Source organism: Pan troglodytes, chromosome 8, assembly GCF_028858775.2.
Source record: "Pan troglodytes isolate AG18354 chromosome 8, NHGRI_mPanTro3-v2.0_pri, whole genome shotgun sequence".
Lineage (NCBI taxonomy): Eukaryota > Metazoa > Chordata > Mammalia > Primates > Hominidae > Pan > Pan troglodytes.
The window spans coordinates 107,945,964-107,964,737 of NC_072406.2; the positions used below are offsets into that span (position 1 = coordinate 107,945,964).

General features: G+C 41.0%; 1 protein-coding gene across 11 annotated transcripts in view; it reads left to right on the top strand.

The window, feature by feature from the left end:
* ENTPD1 (ectonucleoside triphosphate diphosphohydrolase 1) overlaps positions 1-18,774 on the top strand; it is a 207,696-nt gene that overhangs the window by 140,893 nt on the left and 48,029 nt on the right. For all 11 annotated transcript variants that reach the window (XR_010146994.1, XR_010146993.1, XR_010146995.1 and 8 more), the window contains 5 exons: positions 4,639-4,756; positions 7,291-7,441; positions 9,434-9,593; positions 10,315-10,554; positions 12,399-12,659. Coding sequence is in view for 7 of the 11 variants with exons in the window: in XM_063782057.1 (XP_063638127.1) it covers positions 4,639-4,756; positions 7,291-7,441; positions 9,434-9,593; positions 10,315-10,554; positions 12,399-12,659 (930 nt within the window). In the remaining 4 variants the exon portion in view is untranslated. The remainder of the gene's footprint in view (positions 1-4,638; positions 4,757-7,290; positions 7,442-9,433; positions 9,594-10,314; positions 10,555-12,398; positions 12,660-18,774) is intronic.

The window sequence follows — 18,774 nt, forward strand, 5'->3', positions numbered from 1 at the left end:
CCTGACAGGTAGTTTTTCAACCTTCGACCTCCTCCCCACCTCCCCTCTTTTGGAATCCCTAGTGTTTATTGTTCCCGTCTTTGTGTTCATGTGTACCCAACGTTTAGCTTCCACTTATAAGAATATGCAGTATTTGGTTTTCTGTTCCCGTGTTAATTCGCTTAGGGTAGTGGCCTCCAGCTGCATTCATGTTGCTGCAAAGGACATGATTTCATTCTTTTTTATGGCTGCATAGTATTCCATGGTGCATATGTACCACATTTTCTTTATACAATTCATCATTGATGGACACCTGGGTTGATTCTATGTCTTTGCTATTATGAATAGTGCTGTGATAAATATACAAGTGCAGGTGTCTTTTTGGTGGAATAATTTGTTTTCCTTTGGGTATATACCTAGTAATGGGATTGCTGGGTCAAATGGCAATTCTATTTTTAGTTCTTTGAGAAATCTCTAACCTTCTTTTCACAGGGCTGAATAAATTTGCGTTCCCACCAACAGTGTGTAAGCATTCTCTTGTATGCACAATCTTGCCAGCATCTGTTATTTTCTGACTTCTTAATAGCCATTCTGACTGGTATAAGATGGTATCTCATTGTGGTTTTAACATTCATCTCTCTGATGACCAGTGATGATGAGCATTTTTTCAAAAGTGTATTGGCCACTTGTATGTCTTCTCTTGAGAAGTGTCTATTTATGTCTTTGACCCACTTTTTGTGTGTTTACTCTGTCACTGTTTTTTTTTTTTTTTGCTCTGCAGAAGCTCTTTAGTTTAATTAGGTCCCAATTGTCACTTTTTGTTTTAACTGCATTTGCTTTTGAGGACTTAGTCATAAATTCTTTCCTGAGGCCAATGTCTGGAAGGGTATTTCCTAGGTTTCTTTTATGACTTTTATAGTTTGAGGGTCTTACAAGTTATGTGTTTATTCTACCTTGAGTTAATTTTTGTACATGGTGAGAGGTAGGGGTGTAGTTTCATACTTCTACATATGGTTAGCCAGTTTTCCAACCACCATTTATTAAATAGGAAGTCCTTTTCCCATTGTTTATTTTTGTCAGCTTTGTCAAAGATCAGTTGGTTGTAAGTGTATGGCTTTATTTCAGGGTCTCTATTCTGTTCCATTGATCTATGTATCTATTTCTGTACCAGTACCATGCTGTTTTAGTTATCATAGCTTTGTGGTTTAAAGTTAGGTTATGTGATGCCTCTGGCTTTATCCTTTTTGCTTAGGATTGCCTTGGCTATTTGGGCTCTTTTTTGGTCTGTATGAATTTTAGAGTAGATTTTTTTCTAATTCTTTGATTTCTTTGGGCAATACGACGCATTCAAAAAAGACTTGGAAGGAAATAAATAAAAATAAAAGTGATATCTAATTAGTAGAATCTTAAACATCTTTTTTTACTTCATTTTATAAGTGATATTTAAGAAACTTTTAGTACTCTTAAAATAGAAAATAATATTGAAATAATCCCGAGGGAGTGTCAGATCTCTTCCTTACCACCTAAATCTTACTGTTTTCTTTAAAGGATATACTCATAGGGACTTTTGGAAATATTTAAATATAAGCTACAGAGAAATGTTGGGTTTCTCCACTGCCAGACTTTGAGGCATTCACTAGCTAATGGACTTTTGAGCCCAGGAGGCAGAGAGAACATGAACATTCTCCAGACTTCTGGGAGGCTTTATTTACTGAAGCCCTTGTAGGCCTCGTACTCTCTGGAACATGCATTGGAAAATGCTGGTGTGGTGGAAAGAGAACAAAACGTTGTGGCTACCTGGGCTCTGATGGATGTTGTAACAAAGAAAGGCAAGCTCCCCAAATGCTCAAATTGAACTTTCAGTCAAGCTTTATCTGCCTCTCAAGCAGCAAACAATGCCAGTTTTTTATTCTGCAAGCCATTTTAGAAGACAAAATGTTTGGCACAGTTGCACAGGTTAGCATGCTAGTGTACTGTGTACACAAGATGAAATGTCTTCAATTTGCGTTAAAATATGCTTTACCCCCTTCTCAAACACTTGTCAAATGAAACGTAGTAAAAGCTTTTGTTTCTCAACTACCTCACTGTTTAAGTAAGGCCTTAGAGAAAACAAGCTGACAGAAGCAAGCCTGGTTCTTTGGCTCTATGGGAAGAATGACTTTCATATCAACAATGTTAGAATAAAATGTCCTGATCCCAGATAAATGCTGCTTGCTGCTTCTACCTCGCCAGTTTTTGTCGTATGCTGCTGTGGTTGGAACATTTTCTGGCAGGAAGAAATCAGGGGCTCTGTTAGGAAACAACAGAATTTTCTGCCATGTAATTCCTGAGCCTCTTTCTCCACTCTGGGAGGTTTCTCAAGGGTCCAGTGGCCCCAGACCTTAGTCAGTGTTCCTCTCTGCCCACAATGGCCACCACCTAAGCCATTTCTTGGATTCCTTTCACTGCAAGCCTAGCTGCAGAGGAGTCTGTCCAGCTTGCTTCCTTGCTGTGCCCAAAGCCAGCATACAGGCGCTTTTCTTTCTAAAGGCATAATGCTAATTACTGGAGGGAATCCCCACTGTGTGTAACTAGGAAGAGAACACTGTGGAGGTTATGGCAGGTCAAGGGTCCTCACAAGGTCTGCACGGTGGTACTCCCTGGTCTAGTGAAATGGAGTAGAGTTTGACACTCAATAGGCTCTACTTTTAGCTTTTCCTAGTGGTCCAGGGAGGTCTCTTAAATCCTATTTCTTGTCTTCTTTTCTCCCTGGAGTCTCTTAGATTCATAGCAGATGATATATATACCCATTGCCACCTACATTTTCAGGTCTTCACTGGGGCCCCTACATTGGTGTCTCCATGAACCAAACAAGGTCATTTCTACTGTTCCTCTTTCCAGACCACTGCTTCTGTTCATGCAACCTAGCTTATATATGTAGGGAGATTCACACACACACACACACACACACACCACACCCACACACACACCCACACACACAGCTAAATTAAGCATTTTTAAAGTGGCAGACCATACTTTGAGGTCTGCAGCTTAAATAAGCAGCCACGTGACAAGCGTCTCCTTCTTCTCTTCCTTTCGCTTCCCCATTTACTTCCCTCTATGTTTCTTCTCTAAGGAAGATTTAAAAGCACATGTGCCATCATGCTCTTCTCCCAAGTTCATATCAGATGTCATTAATCAATCATGGAATTTTTTAATCCTGAGTAAGCCCAGAGATATAACCAAAGATGACTATCAGTTGATCAAAATGGGCATTGAGCAGTTTACTCCTGGGTAGATACCCCCAAAGAAATGAGAGCTTATTTCAACAAAATGAAATGCATATGAATGTTTCTGGCAGCTATATTTCCAGTAGCCCCAAACTGGAAATAACCCGAATGTCCATCAACAGTTGAATGGATAAAAATATAGTATATCCATATAATGAAATACTCTGCAGTGATGGAAAAAGATGAACTACTGATACACACAGTTTGAGTTCATCTTACATAGTGTAAAGTGAAAGAAGTTAGACATAAAGGAGGCATACTATGTGAGTTCATACATTGCAGTTCAAAAACAGGCAGAACTCATACATGGTGGTAGAAGTTAAGACAGTGGTAACTGACTGAGAGGGGCACTGGGAAGCCTTATGAGGGCTAGAATGTGTTCTGTATCTTGATCTGGGTGGTGGTTATATGGATGTGCACATATGCAAAAATTTATTGAGGTGTATGCCTAGTATTTGCACACTTTACTGTAGCTACCCCTCATTTAATGTCCTTAAAAGGGGGCACCAATTTGAAAATTATTGCCCAGCCCTTGCTTCTATGTTTCTTGTATAGTTTCTGTTTCTAGTTCTTTCTCCTGCTGTCATCTGTCCTTCTTCTCCTCTGCTGACTTTCTTTCTTCCTTTTTTTCTTCTTTTCATCTCCCCCTACTCGTAAAGCTAAAAACATGAAGTTTAAGTACATATATTGTAAAATATATTAAATACAATTTTACAGTTATATTCATAATTTAAAAGTGAGTGTATTTAGTGTTTTTCACACCTCTCCTTAAAACAAACTCTGCATTTATTGAACTAAAATTAGATGAACATATTTATTACGTCTTACTGGCACTCAATGGAGTAACTCAGTGGTTCCCAAACTTATCTGCACATTAGAATCATGTGGGACCTTATAAAAATTCCAAAGCCCAGGACACAATACCACATCAATTAGATCACAATACCTGGGTCTAGGACACAAGCATCAGTAGCCATTGAAGCTTTCCAGGTGATTCCCGTATGATTCCAATGTGTAGACAAGTTTGGGGACTATAGATTAATGGCTTTCTATTCCTTCCATAGTGTCTCAGCTACTTCAGCATGTGGTTCTGAATCTTGGCTGCACATTAGAATCACCTAAGAAGCTTCTAAACAATACTGCTTCTTGGGCCCTGTTCTGCATAAGGTCTGAATATTTCTAACATGCAAACAGCATGAAGAGCCCCGTTCTAGCAGGGTTGTTGTCCTGGTAGATCTTGTGATCGGAGTGACTCCAGTGCCATCCCCTCAATGTTCCTCTCAAATACTTTCTCCTCATGTTTTTGAAAATTCCAGTCCTTTCTCTTGCAAGCCTAATATGGAGATGAGTGATGTGATACTGATAAGTTTTTGGTCTGTGTTGCTTTCAGTATGGGATTGTGCTGGATGCGGGTTCTTCTCACACAAGTTTATACATCTATAAGTGGCCAGCAGAAAAGGAGAATGACACAGGGGTGGTGCATCAAGTAGAAGAATGCAGGGTTAAAGGTAAGATGAAGACCAAGGGAAGGGGAGGCCAACAGTGGGGCATGAGAACATGAGAGGTGTATGACCAGTAGAACACAAGAGAAAAAGGAGTCCCACGCATAGGAAGCCAAGTGAAGAAAACAGTGCAGCTGCTGTTGTTATGTTATCGTTACAGAAAACATATTGAAATCAGTCGTTAATGATCAAAACCTAAGAATAAACACACGTAAATATAATTAATAGTAGCTCCCATCAACAGAACACTTCTGCATGCTATGTACTTAGTACTGAACATGTGTTACTTCAGTATACCCTCATAATCTCCCTTTGAGGTATGCATTATTATACTAATTTTTTAAAAATGAGGGCACTGAGGTTGAGAGAGGTTATACCACTTGTTTGTTACTCAAGCTAGTAAGTGATGGAGCTGTGGTTCAAACCAAATTCTGCCCGACTTCAAGTCTACATCTTAGCCAGTGCTTCTCAAACTTGCATGAGCTTGTTAAAAACACAGATGATGGGTCCCATCCCCTAGAGTTTCTGAGTCAGCAGATCTGGAATGAAGCCTGATAATCTGTATTTCTAAGAAGTTCCTAGGTGATGCTAATCTGTCTGGTTCAGAGATTTATTGCTCTCTTAATCTTTGTACCCTGATCTACAGCTTGGAAGACATTTTTCAAAGCTTTCAGCTTCTGTGTAGGCAGGAAAGACCAAATTATAGGCTCTTAGGGCTGGGAAAAGGAACTTACAGATCGTTTAAATTTTGTTTCACAGAGAAGGAAACAAAAACCTGGAGGATTAGTGCCTTGAAAGTAGCAACAGAATAGAGACAAGAATCTAGGTCTCCTAATTACACTCTAGGTTTCCTGCTACTCTGAGCTGCTGCATTATATATCAATAATTTTTTTCTTTTAAGGTCATAATATGTTAGAGTGGTTGACATTCAGCTTTCACTCCCTTTACCCAGTACCCTACCATGCACCATTATACCACAATCTCTCTGACTTTTATCTCTCTTAGCCTTTTGAGCTGGGAACCCACTGTTTATTTTTAGTCAGACTGATAGCCTAGATCCTAGAAGATAATTGATTTTCAGTTTGACAGCCTGTGGAATCCACTAATTTTCACAGGTCGTCAAGAAAGTAGTAGAGAGGAGATATTTCCAAGAGAGCAAGTCATTCTACCCAGTAGCCCCATCAATACTGACACTTTGGCCCCATCTGAGACAGTACTTCTGGCCTTTCTTAAAGCCCAAATCCCTCATTTTATTGGCTTTTATTTGACACACTGCCTTCCATTTTTAAAAGTTATTTTAATGGCCAAGCACGGTGGCTCATGCCTGTAATCCCAGCACTTTGGGAGGCTGAGGTGGGCGGATCACAAGGTCAGGAGATGGAGACCATCTTGGCTAACACGGTGAAACCCTGTATCTACTAAAAATACAACAAAATTAGCTGGGCATGGTGGTGCGTGCCTGTAGTCCCAGCTACTAGGGAGGCTGAGGCAGGAGAATCACTTGAACCCGGGAGGCGGAGGTTGCAGTTAGCCGAGATCGTGCCACTACACTCCAGCCTGGGCGACAGAGCAAGACTCTGTCTCAAAAAAAAAAATCTAGCAGATGTCCTTCTTCTGAGACTTATCCCATGAGCGTTTGGCCTAACAATGAAGGATTCTTCCCTCTCAAAAGAGAGAGTTCTCTAGTTAATCAAATATTTAACACCAAATTTTCTGAATCAAAACAATTAGCTGGTAACTTAGAGCTGATTTTCTCATGGTTATTAGGCTGTTTGAAAACCTGTGAATGATCTGGATAACTTATTTGAATAATTATCCTTAAAGCAATTACTCTGCTATGAAGCACTGATAGTGTAGATATTTATCTTAATGTGAGATGAAAGTGTTGTTATAACTTGAAAAAGCTTAAGGAATCTTGGCTCTAATCCTCCATAGCAACAGTCGGTTTTGCTCTAAAACTGGAAAAACAGTTTTGCTAGGGAGGCAGGATATCGGAGTGGAAAAGTCACTGAAGAGACATAGATTCTGTTCCTCTTTCTTGTAACAGGAAGCAACTCCACCTCAGAAACTTTAAGGTGCTGGCCAGGATCAGATAACTAGTTAGTGGCAGCTTCCATCTTTTTAGTAAAAGCCAATTTGTCTGCTGCTTAATTTTTATTCCAAGTGTTATCTTTAGGTCTTTTAGGAACTAGTGTCATTAATTACAGTGTTCCGGAGGAAATATCAAAAAGCAGCTAACAGAGTAGCTATCTATAAGATCCCCATTAAAGTCTGAGAATGTTATGCAATTGAATATGAAATTGCGCCATCCAGTGGCAGAATTATTGAACACTGGACAGACCCAACTTAAAGTCTGGAAATTAAATCCTCTCAAGGCTAGGTCCAGTGAATTACCCTCTAAGTACAATAACCTAACGTATAGTACATCAGGAAATTGTTTTCTTCTATTTTTTTCAAAACACCATATTTTGATCTACTATTGTCAAGGTATGTTTTATAATTTTTTTTAAAAGATTGTTATCTTCTACATCTTTTCCTAGGTCCTGGAATCTCAAAATTTGTTCAGAAAGTAAATGAAATAGGCATTTACCTGACTGATTGCATGGAAAGAGCTAGGGAAGTGATTCCAAGGTCCCAGCACCAAGAGACACCCGTTTACCTGGGAGCCACGGCAGGCATGCGGTTGCTCAGGTATAGCAGCATGTAGGGACCAAGAGTATCTGGGAGTTAGGCTTGGCAGTGAAAGAGCCTCTGAAGTTATGGGAAAGGGCCACACTCCCTAATACCCCAAGTTCTACACACCCAAGTCCATACTTAAGAAAGGATATTTCAGTAAGTGAATAAAATGTTCAAACTCTTAGTATATATAGGGGTAGGATTTTATATATGTTAAAAAAAAAAGCCCCCTTGTGCATCTCCCTATGGGGGATTCAAGGGGGAAGGGGCACAGGGAGAGAAAGACTGGGCCCGTATACTCTGGGGTTTGGGGCTACAGATTTAACTATTCAATATCTGTGAGGAAGAGGATAAGAGGAGACTCATAGACATCCCAGGTCATAAATATTCACAACTAGCACATCTTTATATCACTTGATACCTGTGTGAATTATTTGTTCACTTGTTCATTCATTCAGCATATAGTGCCTGCTCTATCCAGAATATGAAAACTCAACCCTCAAGGAAATCAGTTTCAATGCAGGGTGATCAGTGTTTTAATAGAGGAGTGCTCAGAGCTGCTGTGGGAGCACATTTGGCCCTGCCCAGGGTGAGAGGAGGTCAGGAAGACTTAGAGGAAGGGATGCCTGAACTGAATCATGAAAAATGAGTTGGAGGATCGGGGAACAGCTTTATCAGCAGAACAGACAGCATGCATTCAGTAACTGATGTTTATTCAGCACCTATTATATGTCAGGCACTGTTCTAAGTACTGAGGATACAACAGTGAACAGGACAAAGTCTCTGACTTCATGGAGCTTGTGTTCTACCGGATGTGCAAAGGTAGGGAAGTGTGAGAGGCGTATTCAGAGGACTGTAAGTAGTTCTGCATAGATAGAAGATAGGTAAGTAGTGTAAAATAATAATGATAATAATAGTAGCAGCTCGTATTTATTGAGCCCTTCCTATGTTCTTAGCACTACGCTAAGCACTTAATTGCACTGTCATAACAACTCTATGAAATTAATAATTATTAACAAGATAAGGAAGCTGTGGCTTACAAATGTTAAGTAACTCACCCAAGGTCACACACCTGGGAAGTGGTGGAGCCAGGATTCTGAGTGGGATTCTGAAAAGGAAGGGTCCAGGTCACAAAGTGCCCTATGGGGCCATGCTAGGAAGTTTGGAGTTTATCTTAGAGATAGTAGGAAGCCATTAAAGGATGCTACACAACTGGTGACACTGGTAGAGAAGATGGATTGGAGGGGAGAAAAGCTGGGGATAAAAGGAAGGCAGTTAGTAGGTGTGGACGCCATTTAGATGTGGACGCCATTAGGCCATTTAGGGGCCTAATGCCAGCTGGAAGGTAGCATCCTCTCGCTCAGAGACTCCCAGTGTTGGGTAGCCTAGATCTTGGAAGCAATTGCATCCCATCTTCATTAAGACAACCCTGGAAGATTCCTTCTTTAGGTCTCAAGGTCTCAAACAGACCCAAGAACTGAGCTGTAATATGAGGAAGATTTTTCCCAGTCTGGCAGCAGAGGAGATTGGATGTCTATTCCAGGTCATTTGCCACCTGATTTCTACTAGAACCCTAATTAAAAACCTGGAGCAGAGTCTGGCCATGTAACCAGCTAGGAGCCACCCATAGTGGTTAATATAGCACACATCAGCTTCAGGTATGGTCATCAAACCATACCCAGCTATCACCACCACAGTAATTTTAAGAGCCTTTGATAACTTTTTGAGCCAGGGAACTTCAGAACAAAAGTGGTATTTTAAGGAAAACCAACCTATGAAAGGATTGGAAGGATGTGGATTTGGAGAGAGATGAACAAAATATTAATTCTGCCTCATCCAAAAAAGGGGTTTCTTGGACAGCTGTGTGCGAAGATCCCCATCTCTTCATTTATTCCAGGGCATTATGGTTCACTTCTTAGTAGCACTGTGTGGATGCTGTAGCTGAAATGGGTAATGTAATATAATTATTAAAACAAAAATGATAACCTCAGCTCTTCCTTTGTACAGGATGGAAAGTGAAGAGTTGGCAGACAGGGTTCTGGATGTGGTGGAGAGGAGCCTCAGCAACTACCCCTTTGACTTCCAGGGTGCCAGGATCATTACTGGCCAAGAGGAAGGTGCCTATGGCTGGATTACTATCAACTATCTGCTGGGCAAATTCAGTCAGGTGAATATCTCACAGCATCCATGGAGGTGGCTCTCTGGAGGCCAATGCCATTGCTATCTCAGGCAGTACTTGGGTCGCTAGCCAGAATGAATGAATGAATGATAGATGGATGGATGGATGGATGACTGGATGAATGAATTTACTCTCACATTTGTAAGGGTCACCAGAGGTATAATTCTCTTACAAGACCTTCTACTATCGGGAGAATAAGGACATGTCTTTACCTTAGGGAGGCATAAAGGAAATTAAAAATTTATCGTTAAAAATTAGAATAGCTAACATTTGCCTTCTGCTATGTGTCTCCCGCTGTGCTCAGCACTTTTCATGTTTTCTCTGATTTCATCCTTAGAACAACAGTATGAGGTACTACATCATCCCCATTTTAGAGCCCCATATCGATGCCTAGAGAGGGTAATTAGTCTGCCCATGGCTGTACAGCTAACAAGTGACTGAGTGAGAATTTGAACTTGAATGTGTCTGGCCTCAGACCTCTTGTTTTTAAACACCAGTTACACTGCTTCTATGTCCGGCAGTCTGAGCTATGTCTTTGAAGCCCCTCTTTTCTTGCTGATAATCTGTTGTAGATCAGGAGCCTCTAGTGAGCTTTGCCTCACCTTTATGCCCCTGTTTCTTTGCCTTAGGAAATCCCTGACTCCAATAGATAGTATGAAAAGCAGGGTGTCCAGAGACTTCTAGCACTGGTAACTGTACTGTCTTTCAGAAAACAAGGTGGTTCAGCATAGTCCCATATGAAACCAATAATCAGGAAACCTTTGGAGCTTTGGACCTTGGGGGAGCCTCTACACAAATCACTTTTGTACCCCAAAATCAGACTATCGAGTCCCCAGATAATGCTCTGCAATTTCGCCTCTATGGCAAGGACTACAATGTCTACACACATAGCTTCTTGTGCTATGGGAAGGATCAGGCACTCTGGCGGAAACTGGCCAAGGACATTCAGGCAAGTATAACTCAATCCAGACCTGCCCTCTTCACATCTGCACCTCCAGCCCCCACATCCTGTTGTTTTCTGTTTCAAATTCAGTAGTTGTCTGAACTTGGTTATTGTACTTTCCAAACCTTTTTAGGCAGGATATTGAACTACATCTGGTTGACCCCTATAAATTGTTTCAGTCAGACATCCCCTCCCATGTTTGTTTACTGCGTTATCTCCACAGACACAACTGAGATCTTCTCTCAGGAAATAATTTCTCCCCCTCGTGGGGTTGATAATGAAAATTATGTGGTAGAATATTGTTTGTTGGAGGGGGAATTGCAATTTATAAGCTCTTTTAGACCACTTTTTAAAGCTCCCTTTCCTACAAACTACAAAAAAACAGAGTTGTTAGAAATGACCTGGAGAGGAGAAGGAAAAAAAAAAAAACACTTCAGGAGAAACACAAAATGTATCAACTGACACTTCAAATCTTGTCATCTTGTCCCCAGATGCTTTCTGCATTTTGAAGACAAGAAAAGTTAAACACACTTTGGGAGGCTGAGGTGGGTGGATCACTTGAGGTCAGGAGTTGGAGACCAGCCTGGCCAACATGGTGAAACCCCATCTCTACTAAAAATACAAAAAAAGAAAAAAAATTAGCCGGGCATGGTGGCACATACCTGTAATCCCAGCTACTTGGGAGGCTGAGAAAGGAGAATCACTTGAACTGGGAGGTGGAGGTTGCAGTGAGCCGAGATTGTGCCACTGCACTCCAGCCTGGGCCACAGAGTGAGACTCCATCTCAAAAAGAAAAAAAAAGAAAAGAAAAAGAAAACAAAAGTTAAACATACTCAACATCATGTGAGTACCAGGCACACCCTGACAAGTAAACACAAAGCCAGGATGTCATATCCAGCTGTTCCCTGTCTCCACTGAAAGGATAACAAGTTCTCTGCTCTTCTCCAAAGCATTCTCTCTGGTTTTCAAAACCACTACCAATAAGATGGTCCTGGGAGTAGGGGGCGCTGAGAGACATCCACTGAGCCTCAAAGCTCCACTAACCTTCTTATCCACAGCAGCCTCCTTTCTTCCCTAGTAGGTTGTGGGTTAGAAATTACTTTTTTTTGGGCCAGGCGCGGTGGCTCACACCTGTAATCCCAGCACTTTGGGAGGCCGAGGCGGGTGGATCACTTGAGGTCCGGAGTTCGAGACCAGCCTGACCAACATGGCGACACCCCATCTCTACTAAAAATACAAAAAATTAGCTGGGTGTGGTGGCACACACCTGTAATCCCAGCTACTAAGGAGTCTGAGGCAGGAGAATCGCTTGAACCTGGGAGGCTGAGGTTGCAGTGAGCTGAGATTGCGCCATTTTACTCCAGCCTGGGCGACAGAGCAAGACTCCATCTCAAAAAAAAAATTATTTTTCTTGGATAGGAGAATGCTTGAAGAAGAAAAAAAAATTTTTTTAAATAATTTTTAAATTATGTAGGCTCCTGGAGAACTACCCCCAGGCCCAAATTTTTGACAACCTTGAGAGTTTCCTTGTGAATTTGCTCCTGACCTAGATGATTAGGACTAAGCACTCAGGGACATTTCAAACTAATGGCATTTCTGGGCCCAGTTTTAACTACATCAGCATTCTTTGACTAGCCAAATACATTTATATCTGATACCACTTCTGGTGCCTGTTACACAAATCCATTTTTCATATTTATTCCTAAGGGTAAAAAGGCAGGGCAGGACATATTGATGCCAATACCAAGTGGTGGGATGTTGTACAGTGCCTACATATTGATTAAGTCAGACTGTACCTTTTGTATCCAAAGCGTTCACACATGATGCTTTCAAGTGATTTTTCCATTCAGGTTGCAAGTAATGAAATTCTCAGGGACCCATGCTTTCATCCTGGATATAAGAAGGTAGTGAACGTAAGTGACCTTTACAAGACCCCCTGCACCAAGAGATTTGAGATGACTCTTCCATTCCAGCAGTTTGAAATCCAGGGTATTGGAAACTATCAACAATGCCATCAAAGCATCCTGGAGCTCTTCAACACCAGTTACTGCCCTTACTCCCAGTGTGCCTTCAATGGGATTTTCTTGCCACCACTCCAGGGGGATTTTGGGGTAAGTTTGTGAAATGATGAGGTATAGGATGTCTTGTTTACAAGTTATAGAATATGTGCCTACAAAAGATTTAAATAATAGGATGCATTTTTCTCTTACATAATGTCTTGAGGTAGATGATTAGGGGTTGGTTCTTCAGCTCAACTATGTCAGAACTTGGGATCAGTTTTTTCCACTATCTTTGTGATCTTTTTGTGCTAAGGTATGTTACTGCTCCAAGCACCATATCACTAGGTCACTGCCTCCTTTTTGGCTCTAGGCAGCACCTTAAGCCCAGGTTCATCTCCATTCTAGTCAACAATAAGAGTACTGCCTTTCCGGAATGGGGGAGGTCCCAAAGAGGTTAGCCCCAGCAGTGTGGGAAAACTGACTAGGGGGTTGTGCCCAGGGGACCTTGTGGGACAGACCTCCTACAGCCACAGAACAGCCACTCTGATTTGGCATCTCCTTTGGCCAAGTGACAGAGCAGACTTCCCAGGGCTGGGGATGCTAAATCTGCCTCTTCCTTGTCTCTGCCTGTCCCCAGGGATATCTCCCTTCAGGATGTCACGATGCTTACTGTGGGTTAAGACAAAGACAGGTTTCCTGCTAGGGAACCCAGGATGATGGGGAAGCTGATTGTCCACCTTGATCTCACTTTTTCCAGTGTAGAAATTGTGAGTTTGGGGGAAATTTTCCACAAGATTGGTGTCAGGCAGAATCGGGGGAGAGGTGACATGGATGTGGAAGTTTGATTATCTTCCTGTCTGCTTGGAGTTTTTTCACTTCTTTGTGGCCCCAGGAACTGTCTCATCTTCATATTTGATTTCTGGGATATTGCTGGTGATAATCTCAGTGCTGTACATTTGTTTCTGGTTGTCTGTGGTTGGGGGGCATGAAGCCAGCTTGCTTCCATGCCGCCATTTTGGAATCAGACATCCAAGCATCATATTTTCTTTCACATGCAAAGCCAAAGCAGGAAAGATGTTTAAGGTTTTCCTTGCACACATCTCTTGCACACACATTTTGCAGAAGTGCCAACTGACATCTTTTCAGATCCTGCTGGCCAGAACTTGGTGAAATATATACTCTAAACCAATCTGTGATAAAGAGAAATGGATTAATATAGTTAGTTTAGACTAATTATTGTTTATCACCTGAGGAGTCGTTTTTGAGGATATTGCTTTCCTCTACTTGGGTAAAATCAGGACTTCATAAGCGAGGAAGAAGGGGGCTAGCTATGGGGTATGTGCCTGTTAGAGTTTGCCATAGGTGGCTTCTCAAATGTTAGAAGGAGGAGGAGCAGCAGTTAGATGACACGGCTGAGGGTTTTCCTCTATAAAGACATTTAGGAAGTAGAAACTCAGGAAATCCCAAAGAAACATTGAAGATAACATCATTGTCATTATGTTTTGAAGAGTTGGGGAATTATTTGAATCCTAGCTCCAAATTCCTTATTTTCTTAATAACTCCAGAGTAAGATAAAATATTTGAGCAGAGGCAGAAGAGATGGCTCTTAATTGACTCAGTCTTCAAATTTCTTATTTTGGTCCCAGAGGCTGAGCATTATTATAATCATAGTTTAGTAGCATATTGAAAAATTAGCTACCATCTGTCAAATGCCAATTATTGACTAAGCACTATATGTATATTATCTCATTTATTCATTCAAGATATTCAAAGAAACAAGGCTTTTGCCTGCCTTCATGCTTTCTCCCTTTTCAGAAAACAGATCAGCATGTAAGAAGGGAGGTTCAGCTCCTCCCCTCCAGGACCCCAGCAAGAGAGTTTCTCCTAAGGTCACCTGGCTTGGCCCAAGACAAAGCTCTAGAAGAGAACATAGGCACTGTCGTAATCAGATCTGATTCTACTTCTGGCTTCTTATGAACTGTATGAGCTGTTCATTTTCTTGGTCTCTGAGAAAACAATAGGTAATGCCATAGATCCAGACTTACCTCAACCATGGTCCAAACCACAGTCTACCCTCCCCTCAAGGTTCCTGAGGGAAATACATGACAAGACAATGACTGGCAGAGTAATATTTGGTTATTAGTTGGCTGCAAACCCAAATTCAGAAGAAACTGAACCTCACTTGAATGCCCTGTGACTGAGCTGGCACTGGCTCTTCACCTTGGACTTTTTTTGGGCCAGGGCCCTTGCCTTAGATTGAACTCCTTGAAGAGGAAGGAGGGTGCCACCTTGGCCAAGGGCCTTTTTCATTCCAGTCACTGCGAGGATGTAAATCTAAAGTCAATGAACATACCCTTGTGTCTTGAGTTTGTAACTTCTCAGAAAGTTTCACTTCCTGGGAAACATGGCCAATTCCTGCCTTCAAGCTTGAGCAAACCTTTCCTCCTTAGGGGACTGGAATTTCTTGCCTTTGAATGTGATTCATCCAACCAAAGCAGGGAGAGATAGGGGCTGGAAAAGGGTGGAGGAGTCTTGAACTCCCCCTGGAGGCTTTTCTGTTTGATCCCTTAGTTCCTCATTGAGATTGTTCTCCCAGCCTTCTGAACCTCAGTTTGGCAGTTCCTGAGACTATCGCATTGCCTGCCTCTATGTAGGATCTTTCTCCTCTAGATACAGCCCTCAGGGTCAGGACTGTCTTGTCCCGATTTCTGCATTGGCAGTTTCATTCTGCTTCAGATTTTTTATGTTTTTTGTTTTGTTTTGTTTTATGCCCTCTGTAATGTATCCCTAAGACCTAAAGTTTTTTTGTCTGTTTCCTCATCTGTACAATGGGGACAGTAATATCTATCTCATTGATAGTTGTGAGTCAGACAAGCAGTGATGGTCTGGGAAATGTCCAACAACCAACTCTCGGGGAATGGGGAGCTGATTTGTAGCACTTACCAGTTTCCATGGTGTAAGTAGTTCTACCACAGCCTATTTCAAGCTATCAACATATCAACTGGCTCACAAAAATCTGGAAATTTTAAGAATCAGCTCTTGTGAGTACATAAGAAAGAGTCAGCTCCAGCACACCATTGTAAATAGCAAAAAGTGGGCATACCCCAGCACCACCCTTAAAAAGGTTAGGTCTTTATCCTAGCAGTCTTCATTCTATGCTGTCCTTCCTGCAGGGAGTTCCTGTTATCGAGTCCTGCCTCTTGAAGCATAGCTATGTGCAACACAGAAATCCAGTTTCATTCCCATTCTTTCCAGAACTAGTTAGCCTGGGTGTTCTCAAGCCACAGAGAATTTGTTGGGGAGAGAGTTTTTGCCACAGTTGCATTCAGCACTGATGATCTGATTCTTAGTTGGTAAATATGGTATTAAAAATTGTCATTGCTTTAGTCAGTCTGGCTACACTGTAGCCTTGGTTGCTAAACAGAATCCAATGTTGTGGGCAAATTAGAAACACTAACAAGAAAGAGGGAACATCTGTAGGGAATTACTTATGAGGTAATTTAGAAATTATTTTTAAAGCTCACATTGTGCTGTTTATATAAATAAGAAAGGGAAGAAACAAGTTCAATAGGAAACTGGAATTAAAGAACATTAAAAACATATTTGTTTACATATGTATACATAAATGTGTGTATATTTATATTTATTTATATTTATATTTTTGTTGGTACAAAAGTAATTGTGGTTTCAGACCATGAATTTTATTTTTTTAATTTTTTTTGAAAAGTACTAAATATATAAATATTCACAAGTTCAACAAAGGAGAGAAAATAACACCAATAAAATCCCCAAAAACTTAACAATACATTAATCTAGGTTGGATGATCTTTTTTTTTTTAATTATACTTTAAGTTCTAGGGTACATGTACACAACATGCAGGTTTGTTAGATATGTATACGTACGCCATGTTGGTGTGCTGCACCCATTAACTCGTCATTTACATTAGGTATATCTCCTAATGCTATCCCTCCCCCCTCCCCCCACCCCACGACAGTCCCTGGTGTGTGATGTTCCCCTTCCTGTGTCCATGTGTTCTCATTGTTCAATTCCCACCTATGAGTGAGAACATGCGGTGTTTGTTTTTTTGTCCCTGCGATAGTTTGCTGAGAATGATGGTTTCCAGCTCCATCCATGTCCCTGCAAAGGACATGAACTCATCATTTTTTATGGCTGCATAGTATTCCATGGTGTATATGTGCCACATTTTCTTAATCCAGTCTATCATTGATTGACATTTGGGTTGGTTCCAAGTCTTTGCTATTGTGAATAGTGCCGCAGTAAACATACGTGTGCATGTGTCTTTATAGCAGCATGATTTATAATCCTTTGGGTATATACCCAGTAATGGGATGGCTGGGTCAAATGGTATTTCTAGTTCTAGATCCTTGAGGAATCGCCACACTGTCTTCCATAATGGTTGAACTAGTTTACAGTCCCACCAACAGTGTAAAAGTGTTCCTATTTCTCCACATCCTCTCCAGCACCTGTTGTTTCCTGACTTTTTAATGATTGCCATTCTAACTGGTGTGAGATGGTATCTCATTGTGGTTTTGATTTGCATTTCTCTGATGGCCAGTGATGATGAGCATTTTTTCATGTGTCTGTTGGCTGCAAAAATGTCTTCTTTTGAGAAGTGTCTATTCAGGTCCTTCGCCCACTTTGTGATGGGGTTGTTTTTTTTTCTTGTAAATTTGTTTGAGTTCATTTTAGATTCTGGATATTAGCCCTTTGTCAGATGATTAGGTTGCAAAAATTTTCTCCCATTCTGTAGGTTGCCTGTTCACTCTGATGGTAGTTTCTTTTGCTGTGCAGAAGCTCTTTAGTTTAATTAGATCCCATTTGTCAATTTTGGCTTTTGTTGCCATTGCTTTTGGTGTATTAGACATGAAGTCTTTGCCCATGCCCATGTCCTGAATAGTATTGCCTAGGTTTTCTTCTAGGGTTTTTATGGTTTTGGGTCTAACATGTAAGTCTTTAATCCATCTTGAATTAATTTTTGTCTAAGGTGTAAGGAAGGGATCCAGTTTCAGCTTTCTATGTATGGCTAGCCAGTTTTCCCAGCACCATTTATTAAATAGGGACTCCTTTCCCCATTTCTTGTTTTTCTCAGGTTTGTCAAAGATCAGATAGTTGTAGATATGTGGCATTATTTCTGAGGGCTCTGTTCTGTTCCATTGGTCTATATCTCTGTTTTGGTACCAGTACCATGCTGTTTTGGTTACTGTAGCCTTGTAGTATAGTTTGAAGTCAGGTAGCGTGATGCCTTCAGCTTTGTTCTTTTGGCTTAGGATTGACTTGGCAATGCAGGCTCTTTTTTGGTTCCATATGAACTTTAAAGTATTTTTTTCCAATTCTGTGAAGAAAGTTATTGGTAGCTTGATGGGGATGGCATTGAATCTATAAATTACCTTGGGCAGTATGGCCATTTTCACGACATTGATTCTTCCTACCCATGAGCATGAAATGTTCTTCCGTTTGTTTGTATCCTCTTTTATTTCATTGAGCAGTGGTTTGTAGTTCTCCTTGAAGAGGTCCTTCACATCCCTTGTAAGTTGGACTCCCAGGTATTTTATTCTCTTTGAAGCAATTGTGAATGGGAGTTCACTCATGATTTGGCTCTCTGTTTGTCTGTTATTGGTGTATAAGAACGCTTGTGGTTTTTGCACATTGATTTTGTATCCTGAGACTTTGCTGAAGTTGTTTATCAGCTTAAGGAGATTTTGGGCTGAGATGATGGGGTTTTCTAGATATACAATCATGTCATCTGCAAACAGGGACAATTTGACTTCCTCTTTTCCTAATTGAATGCCCTTTATTTCCTTCTCCTGCCTGACTGCCCTGGCCAGAACTTCCAACACTATGTTGAATAGGAGTGGTGAGAGAGGGCATCCCTGTCTTGTGCCAGTTTTCAAAGGGAATGCTTCCAGTTTTTGCCCATTCAGTATGATATTGGCTGTGGGTTTGTCATAGATAGCTCTTATTATTTTGAGATATGTCCCATCATTACCTAATTTATTGAGAGTTTTTAGCATGAAGAGTTGTTGAATTTTGTCAAAGGCCTTTTCTGCATCTATTGAGATAATCATGTGGCTTTTGTCTTTGGTTCTGTTTATATACTGGATTACGTTTATTGATTTTCGTATGTTGATCCAGCCTTCCATCCCAGGGATGAAGCCCACTTGATCATGGTGGATAAGCTTTTTGATGTGCTGCTGGATTCGGTTT